Source organism: Phaseolus vulgaris, chromosome 7 (assembly GCF_000499845.2).
Source record: "Phaseolus vulgaris cultivar G19833 chromosome 7, P. vulgaris v2.0, whole genome shotgun sequence".
Classification (NCBI taxonomy): domain Eukaryota; kingdom Viridiplantae; phylum Streptophyta; class Magnoliopsida; order Fabales; family Fabaceae; genus Phaseolus; species Phaseolus vulgaris.
The window spans coordinates 10205332-10214590 of record NC_023753.2 but is presented as its reverse complement, the minus strand read 5'-3'; the positions used below and the strand labels follow the sequence as shown (position 1 = coordinate 10214590).

At 28.7% G+C, this 9259-nt stretch overlaps 1 protein-coding gene across 3 annotated transcripts; it reads left to right on the top strand.

Annotated features, from left to right (window-relative positions):
* Positions 1 to 3360: 3360 nt before the first annotated feature.
* On the top strand, positions 3361 to 8381 carry LOC137828291 (synaptotagmin-3). Of its 3 annotated transcripts, none has more exons than XM_068634788.1 (13): positions 3361 to 3507; positions 3664 to 3781; positions 3949 to 4047; positions 4159 to 4209; positions 4295 to 4418; positions 5139 to 5257; positions 5359 to 5460; positions 5566 to 5640; positions 6006 to 6082; positions 6444 to 6693; positions 7232 to 7603; positions 7788 to 7916; positions 8088 to 8381. In XM_068634788.1, the coding sequence occupies exons 2-13, from the start codon at positions 3671 to 3673 to the stop codon at positions 8217 to 8219; spliced, it is 1641 nt and encodes a 546-aa protein (XP_068490889.1). In that variant the 5' UTR covers positions 3361 to 3507; positions 3664 to 3670; the 3' UTR covers positions 8220 to 8381. The 3 variants fall into 3 exon arrangements, with proteins under 3 accessions (XP_068490889.1, XP_068490888.1, XP_068490890.1); XM_068634787.1 differs by having other exon boundaries at positions 3370 to 3549; XM_068634789.1 differs by lacking the exons at positions 3361 to 3507; positions 3664 to 3781; positions 3949 to 4047 and having other exon boundaries at positions 4182 to 4209; positions 5139 to 5289.
* The last annotated feature ends 878 nt before the right edge of the window (positions 8382 to 9259 follow it).

Below are 9259 nucleotides of genomic sequence, written 5' to 3'. Positions count from 1 at the left end.
CTGTAATTTTTGTTTAAGTAAAAATTTCTTCGCTGGACAAAAAGTTTAACTAAAAGATTATTTTTGTTAAAATGAGATTTTGCTTTTGAGCGAAATATGAGAAAATACATTAACATAATTAAATGTGTTTTTTTAAAAATATTCCAATAATACAACTTTTTTTTATAAATTGTCCAAACTGATAATTCAAACCAATCCAAATTATCATCTCTTAAACATTATCCTTCAATCATTTCAATATAATCTAAATCATTTAAATTTATATATTACCGAATCATAATGAAAATTTAATTTAACTAACTTTATTCTAAGATTATATCAAAAACATAAATAACTTATTTTTTATATAATTTTTTATTTTATGTAAATTGGAAGTCAATCTAAAGTTAGAAGAACTAGGTGAGTTATTCAAACATTACCAAATTTTAGTATGAGCTTAATTAAGTTGAGAGAAACATGTTTCTAGGGATGACAAAACGGGTCGAGTCCACCATCATTTAAGCGGGACGAGTTAACTTTTTGAACTCACTAATCCTTATTGATTCGGGCCTAACCCTTATGCCTGCTCTTTTTTATTTTTGGCACTTTTAAATAAAAAAAACTCATGCTTTTGAGATTAAAATTGGTGGTGGTCAATATTTTATATATAAAAAAATTTACATTAATTTTTTATACATCATTTTACTCATTAAAGTATTGTTGATATTTACTTTATTTTGTTAGGCATTAAGCTTTATTTGATTAGAATATTAAAGTTTGATGCAAATTTATTTACTCTTCTTGTATTTTTATTGTCCAAAAAGTGATACAATTACTACAACCAAATAAATAGATATAAAACAAAATAATTAATAAAAAAGAAAAAAAAAGTGGTGAGCGAACCCGTCAACCTGCCAACTCACATTCTAACGGGGCGAGTTGCTGACCCGTTTTACAACCTCTTTTTACATTTTTTATTGTCCAAAAAGTGATATCAATAACTACAACCAAATAAATATATCCAAAAAAATTAATTAAGAAAGAAATAAAAATTAAAAAAGTGGCGAGCAAAGCCATCTGCCCGTCAACTCACATTCTAATGGGGCATGTTACTCATCCGTTTTATCACCTCTACAATTTTATCGACTAACCTCATAAAGATGATGACAAAACCATGAGAAAAAAAGGGAACAAAGAGTATTTAAAATAAACATGAACTCAATTTGTTTGAAAATTTGATCGAATAAAAATATACAAAGTATGATGAAAGGATATAATCAAAATTTGGAATAGACGAGACATATTAAAAAAAAGTAAAAAAAAAAGAAAGAGAAAAGAAGTAAAGAAGAAAAAAAAGTGTGTAGAAAGAATTTGGATGTGGGATTAAACCTAAAACTAAACGGTTCTATATTTTATTATAATTTTAATCATTATTATTTCATATTTTAATTATAATAATAGTGTAATTATTTGTACACTATTAATGGATTAGAATAAATTTAAATTAATATATTCGTATTAGTGTCTTACAAATAATCTATATATCAATATCAAAGAATAAAAGTTTTTTACACTTTTGTCCTTCATTTATTTTTCAACTGGTATTTTTTTTGGAAGAATGATGATTTCATAAATGTATACCATTTTTATGTGATAGTTTAAAAAATAAATATATAATAAAAAATAAATTTATAATTAAGTAATATAAAAAATTAAAATAATAATATTGAAAATTATAATGTGATTGTATAAAAAACATTGTAATCTATTATTACTCTTTCTTAAATCTAACTATGTTAAATATTAATGAAAAAACAAAAAGTGGAGGAAAAAAATTAAGACTTAATTAATTTTGAATTATTTTTTAAATTTAAATATTTTATTTGAATTTTTAATTTATTTTTTTATTAAATAAATATTTTTTATATTTTTAATTAAATATTTATTGTTTAGGTTTTCTGGTTAATTCAATTATATAATTGTTATCTTATTCCATTATTACTTATGTATTAAGAAATATTTTTTTTTATAATTAATATAAAATAGTATTATCATTATCGTAATATGATTGTCATTAATATAAAGTTATAATTATTTTATTTGATTACCCAGTATTCAATATCATATCATAAATTAAAAATATTTAACTTCATTATCTAGTGTGTAATATAATTCCTTATATGTTTTATAATCTCTTTCTTTATTTTCTCCTTTAATTTTTCTTCTTCTTTTTAAACTTTATATTTTTTCTATTTTTTGTATGACTTCATTGTCTCGTCAAAGTTTATCATGTTTGTACTTTTTTGTTGTTAAAGTTTATTATCTTTGTATTTGTTTTTTTCAAATTGATATGTGTGGTTGTTGGTGATAGAAAATGGATTATCATTCCAATACTTCAATCTTCAAGCATAAACTGTCAATTCTCTCAAACATATTAATTATAAAATATATTTTTTTGGTTTTTAAATAATTTTGTGACCACTCCATTTAAGACACTGTAATATTTCTGACATCCATGCGTATATAACAAATTTAATAAATTCTTGAAGGATAAAATTTCTGTAAATTTTAAAGGAAAATATTTTTTATACCAAAAAATGTAAACCACATATATATTTGACAACCCATTATAATACTATAATAATATTTTAAATTAAAAAATAAATTAAATATAATTAATACATTAATTTATTGAGTTGTCAAGTTAATATTTCTTACCGTGTTATATCAGCACTCAATTTTAAAAGAGAATGAATATGTGATAAATTTTTTTGAATGTTTCATTAAATATAAAAAAAAAGTTTTAACAGATTTTGTTTTTTTTTTATGACAGGTTGTAACATTTTGTAAATTTTAACAAGGTTAGATCAATTATGGTAAAACAATAAATATCATGGTAGAAATGCAAATGTAAAGAAGCCGTGTCTTGTGTGGCAACTTATTTATAATGTTACACTAATTATGTGGATCAATTGAAACAATTACTAATATATTTTTTTTCATAATAACAATAATATTTTTTAAAATGATCTTAATATCTATATTCTAAAAACAATAATTTTAGCTATATTACCTTTGTTTGACTAAAATAAGTAAAAAATGATCACGATTAAGTTAAATATATAAGTTAATCTAATTAATTCTTTGTATATTATTCCTATAATAACTTTGATTATTTTTAATTAATATGAAATTAGTTTAGAGGAAATATTTAGTTTATAAAAGTGAAATTTGTTGTTGGAAAAGATAAAATTGAGGGATTGTTAAAAGTAGAAATAAATTTCTAAAATTAAAATGAAGAGAATTAAAACACACTTGACTTCCACAATAGTAATTAATAATTAATATAGTTTGAAATAAGAGAAATAGTAGAATGGCAACTTGGCACATAAGACCGTGGGAAGCAAAAGGAAGGAGTTTTTTTGGCGTTCGTTGTTGCAAAGACAAAAGCAGGGTCTATTGTATTGTATTGCATTGAAGTGAAAACAGAGAGGGTGGTGGAGTGTCTCTGTTTTGGCGCTTTCATTCGTAATCTCTCTCACACACATCGCACCCTTCTAGTTTTTCTCGGTTTCCTCCGAAACTCTCTTAAATCATTTTCTTGGGTTTTTCTCCTCTGCTTTTTTTTTCATCACCATTCACTTCTTCTTCTTCTTCTTCTTCTTCTTCTTCTTCTCCCTAAAGCACCCAAATGGAGTTGCTGAGCAGTCTCTTCGGGATTATTGGTTTTGCTGTTGGAATACCCATTGGCCTCTTCGTGGGCTTCTTTCTCTTTGTCTACTCAGAAACCAAACACGTCAAGGTTAACAACTTCATGCATGTTCATTCTGTTTTATTCCAATTCTCAAATCTGAAACATGCATTTCTTCTGATCACTTTGCGGGAACTGATTTTGGGGTTTACACCCCTTTTGCGTTTTGAATTCTTGGTGATCTTCAAAATCTGATATTTTTTTCTTCAATGTTGCAGGACCCTGTTGTTAGGCCAATTAGTGAATTGGGCCCAAATGCTTTGGAGGAACTTCTACCAGAGATTCCTCTCTGGGTGAAGACGCCTGATTACGAACGAGTTAGTTTTGTGAATTGTGATATTATAAACTTTTTTTTTCGTGTTTTTAAATTTTTTAAGGTTTACGATGATGGTGGTGTTACTGTGCTATTGATTTTGTGTGTTCTTCAGATTGATTGGCTGAACAAGTTTTTGTTGGATATGTGGCCTTTCTTAGACACGGTATTTCAGTGATTCCATTTGGATATTGGTGTGATTGTGCTCCTGTTGGATGATTCTTCAATGACATTTTCGTTTTGGTATACAGGCAATTTGTAAGATTATTAGAAGCACGGCACAGCCGATATTTGCTGAATACATTGGGAAGTATCAGATCAAAGCAATTGAGTTCGATAAGTTAAGTCTTGGTACTCTTCCTCCTACTGTATGTGGTAAGTCTTTTCTCAGGTCATCTGATCATTTGCACAAATATTTAATCCAAATTTCTGTTCCGCAAATACAAGTGTTTGTCTTATAAATGGAATTTCAGATTAGAACATGGTTAGTTAGGATGGTTTTCACCCCGGACAGTTTTGACCAATCCATTTCAGCAAAAGGTACACAAGTACAGATTGACATTAATGTCATGTAATCTATCTTGGACATGGACGAGAAGGTTGTCTTGAGAGTCACAGAGATTTATAAGTAATTGTAGTTTTTTTTTTTTTTTTTTTTTTGCATTTTGGGTGCTAGAATGAGCACGATTTTAGTGAAATTATTGGGTGATGATACAAGGAAAGGCAAAGTGAGTTATAAACTTGGCTGCAATAAACCAGAACATAAATATTGATATCTCTATTGTAATCTCACTGGCATCTACCAAGAGTCTTTTGCATAAAATGCATGATTAAGGATGAATCCTTTAGATGTTTGAAGTACAAATGCACATCAAAAAATAAATTTCACTTGAATAATTCCTGGTGTGAGAAAACCAGCATTTTACGGATGTGTTTTTCCATCCATCCTCAGAAAAGGCCAATTTACCTTAAATATGTTTGCACCACATTTTATTGGAGCCTTTGCCATCTGATGGGTTATACGAGGTATTAAGGTCTAGTTACTCCAGTACTATACTGATTTTTGTTTTAAATTTCTACGTGGTAATTCTGCAGGTATTAAAGTTCTAGAAACAAATGAAAAAGAATTGGTCATGGAACAAGTTATCAAATGGGCTGGCAATCCAAACATAGTGTTGTCCTTGTATGTGTCATCTTTGAAGATCAGCGTTCAGGTCAGATAAGCCTTGAGGCACAATCCTAAATGGTAAATGCTTTTTTTTAGATCCTTCTAGATGGTGCTTTCCTTCTGGAAATTCATTTTGATTCGTTGCAGTTGGTGGACGTACAAGTATTTGCAACACCACGAATAACTTTAAGACCTTTGGTGCCTACATTTCCATGTTTTGCAAATATTGTGGTATCCTTGTTGGAGAAGGTAAATGAAATACTGTACTCAAGCCTATTTTTGTTTCTTGCCTTTTCTGATGTTAGAAGTTAGAAGAAATTCTTACTTGTGTAATTAATTATGTTTCATATCCAGCCTCATGTGGATTTTGGGATGAGAGTATCTGGAGGGGATATCATGTCAATACCTGGTCTCTATAGATTTGTACAGGTGCTTCCCTCTGTTTTTATACCTTTTGTTTTTAATTTCTATTTGCATTAGAATATTTGTAGTATTGAACATCTGGTAAATTAAACTTCTATTTGCATTTTTTTTCTTTTACTTCATGTTATCTGTTAACCACTACGTTCTCGAAACTTTGTAGTTTGTGCATTATCCACTACTTTTGTGCACATTTAATCTTCAGTTATTTAGTGATCTGTTGGATTATTTACTCCTCTGCACAAATTTATAAAGGGCTATTTTGGTTGTTACTTTCTTGTCATCATAATTTTCTTTCGTGCACTTTCAATTTCCATCGTATTTCATAATTTAATTAGAGTTCAAGAACTAACAATTATAGTTGCTGCATACAGGATACAATAAAAAAACAAGTTGCAAATCTCTATCTCTGGCCTCGAACCCTGGAAATTCCTATTCTTGATGAATCAACGTAAGTTTGTATCTAATGATAAGAGTTCTATGTGCTAACAATATTAATTTTTTTCTGGTCTATGACCTTTAAAAATTAATCCTGCCTTTTAAAATTATATATAAACAAAAAATGTTCCCTGGTCCTTATCTGAATTTGAAAAATAACATGGTTTAAAAGATGATAGCATGTTATTTTTCAGTGTTCTACGGTTGAAGGAACTACACAAAGCTGCTATCCAATATCTTACTAGAACCATGTTATTATTTAAAACATGATCTGAATGTTGTTAAAAAAATTCTGCAAATTGCTGAAGTTGAAGTTCAAAATCTGTTTGTCCTATGAAAAATGATTCCTGATACTTTCCTCACATCTCTTATAGGGTGGAAATAAAGAAGCCTGTGGGGATATTACATGTGAATGTGGTTCGTGCTCATAAGCTTTTAAAGATGGATTTGTTGGGAACTTCTGATCCTTACGTTAAACTAAGTCTGACAGGAGACAAACTTCCAGCAAAGAAAACCACTGTCAAGAGAAAGAATTTGAATCCTGTGTGGAATGAGAAGTTCAAGATTGTTGTAAAAGACCCTCAATCTCAAGTTCTTCAATTACAAGTTTATGACTGGGACAAGGTTTTCCTCGTCTTTCTTCTGTTACTTGTTCAATTTTGACATAAAACGCTTACCATAAAAATCTTATCTATAATAGTCAAGCCGTCAAGATAATCATGTTCTCACCTAAATGCCCGTTTCTCTATGAAGTTTCTTCAAGAAAATGGATAGTTATTTTAAGCTAATTATGTGTACATAAACAGTTATAATTAATCTGCAGCAGTTACTTCTTAGATGGACAGTAACTATAAAATCCTTTCAAACGATACATTTTCTATTTTTGGGTGATGTAAATTTGTTATATTTCTACAAAGTCTCAGTTACTTTCAATTTCAACTATCAAGAAAAAACTGCATTTTCAATTTGAGTGCAGCTGTGTGTTTAATTGATTTTATGGGACTGATACATCAAAAGTATCTCTCTTATCTTGTTCTTCATCTCTGTCCATTTAGTCCATTGCACTTGAAGAAATCAACTACTTTATTTGGTCAAAAGTTATTGGCGAATTTGCAATTTCTCATATGTTTACCCATGATTTTTTTATTTGTATTCTTATAAGGTTGGTGGACATGATAAGCTGGGAATGCAGTTGGTCCCTCTCAAGCTGCTTAAGCCGTATGAGAATAAAGAATTTACACTTGATTTACTGAAGGACACAAATCTCAACGAAACTCCAAACAAGAAGCCTAGAGGGAAAATTGTGGTAGACTTGACTTTTGTTCCTTTCAAGGAAGACAGCAGCAAGTTTGGTGGACCTTCTGAAGGATATAGCAGGAAGGAAAGTGGAATTGGTTATGTATCCGATGATGAGGTTCAAGATAGAGCAGGTTTGCTTTCAGTTGTTATACTAGAGGCTGAAGAGGTTGAGGGGGAACATCACAACAACCCATTTGCAGTGCTGACCTTTAGAGGGGAAAAGAAAAAAACAAAGGTAATAAACCTTTTCCTTCTTAGATACATCATTTTTACCTGTCATCATGCTCCTTATGTTACATAGGGATGTGATTCAAGGCTTTATCACAGATGAATCTGAGCCTAGATTTATCCATGTTACCATTAGTATGCACAATTTGATTGAGGCAATATTTTATGTTCCAAAATTTAAATTTATACAGACGATGAAGAAAACTCGTCACCCGCGATGGAATGAAGAATTCCAATTCATGCTAGAGGAGCCTCCTCAACATGAGAAGATACACATTGAGGTCCTGAGCAGGAGGAAGAACTTCAGTTTTCTGTCAAAGGTGCCATTTCATTATCCTCATTCATTACAAGACATATTTAATCCAAATTCTAAACAACTTTATTGAAATTTTAAGTTGCTTGGTCCAACCCATGTGGTCACATCAATTAATTAGCTTGTTTTCACAACTTGATGGTGATATTGTTGATGTTTGATTCTCCATGGTATGCAGCAAGAAACACTGGGGCATGTGGAGATTAACCTTAGGGATGTGGTGCACAATGGTCGCATTAATGACAAATACAATCTTATAAATTCAAGGAATGGAGTGATACATGTTGATGTAAGATGGAAGGTGGTTTAAGAAACCAAAGTAGTAGTGTGTTTGGTGTTACCTGTTGCTTTCCTCTATGTATCAAAATAGTTGAGGCACACCACACAACATATCTTCTTTTCAACCAACATTTTTGGTACATATCTGTATATATAAATTCAATCAAGTATTTTCAAACTTTGTTTCTAATAATCTACCAAAATTATATATTATTTATGATTAATCAAGAGGTTATGTGGATATTTATTAAAATGTAAAATTAGAAAGAAAAAAAACTAAACCAAAGATAGTTTTGAAAAGTATATTTATACTTAAAAAAAAATAAATTAAAGAAACTAAGTATGTAATGGAAGTTTTTAAATTGTTGATATTGATGGGTAAAGAAATCGGTTTAAAATATTAAAATATGAGCTTACCAAATAATTGGTTTGGGGAGTAGTTGAAAGAACATATACATTTATTTTTAAAATACAATTGCAAAGCACAAGTAACAAATCCTACTAATCTTATGCTTAGAAACACGTAATTTACGATTTCATCTAAATGACACGATGGTTTCAAATAAGTGATTGTTTTCGTAAATATTTAATTTAAGTTTACATCTAAATTTAGATGTTAGGATGAAAAACCAACATAAAACATCACTCATAATATATACTAGTTAAAATATTATTTCATCTTGGCATATGGTGAAATCATTTTTTTTTTGCTCTTTTTAAATAGTTATTTTTTGAAGTAATTAAAAATATTAAAACAAAATATATTCAATTCTCTCCCTCCTTCACAAAACAAAAACAAACAAAAAAAACAATCCTTTTAAACTAGAAATTTTGTCTGTTCATTAAAATAATTTTATTTTTCAATTTGAATATGTTACTTTAAAACCATAAATTCTAATTTTATTTGGATTTACCTTGCATAAAAAAATATTATTTTAATTTCATAAATGAAAAAAACAATTTAAGTATAATTTAATACACACTTTTTTTATAAGATAGAGGGTCAATTTGTAAAATATTAGTGCAATACTGTTACAAATCATTAAATATAAACAAATTTTAGAGATAAAA

Bases quoted from the DNA above. Each gene is read 5' to 3' on its own strand.
- LOC137828291 (XM_068634788.1), top strand. From the start codon at position 3,671: ATGGAGTTGCTGAGCAGTCTCTTCGGGATTATTGGTTTTGCTGTTGGA. The intron at 3,782-3,948 runs GTTAACAACTTC...TCAATGTTGCAG, and splicing joins CAGAAACCAAACACGTCAAG to GACCCTGTTGTTAGGCCAAT. The intron at 6,083-6,443 runs GTAAGTTTGTAT...CATCTCTTATAG, and splicing joins CCTATTCTTGATGAATCAAC to GGTGGAAATAAAGAAGCCTG.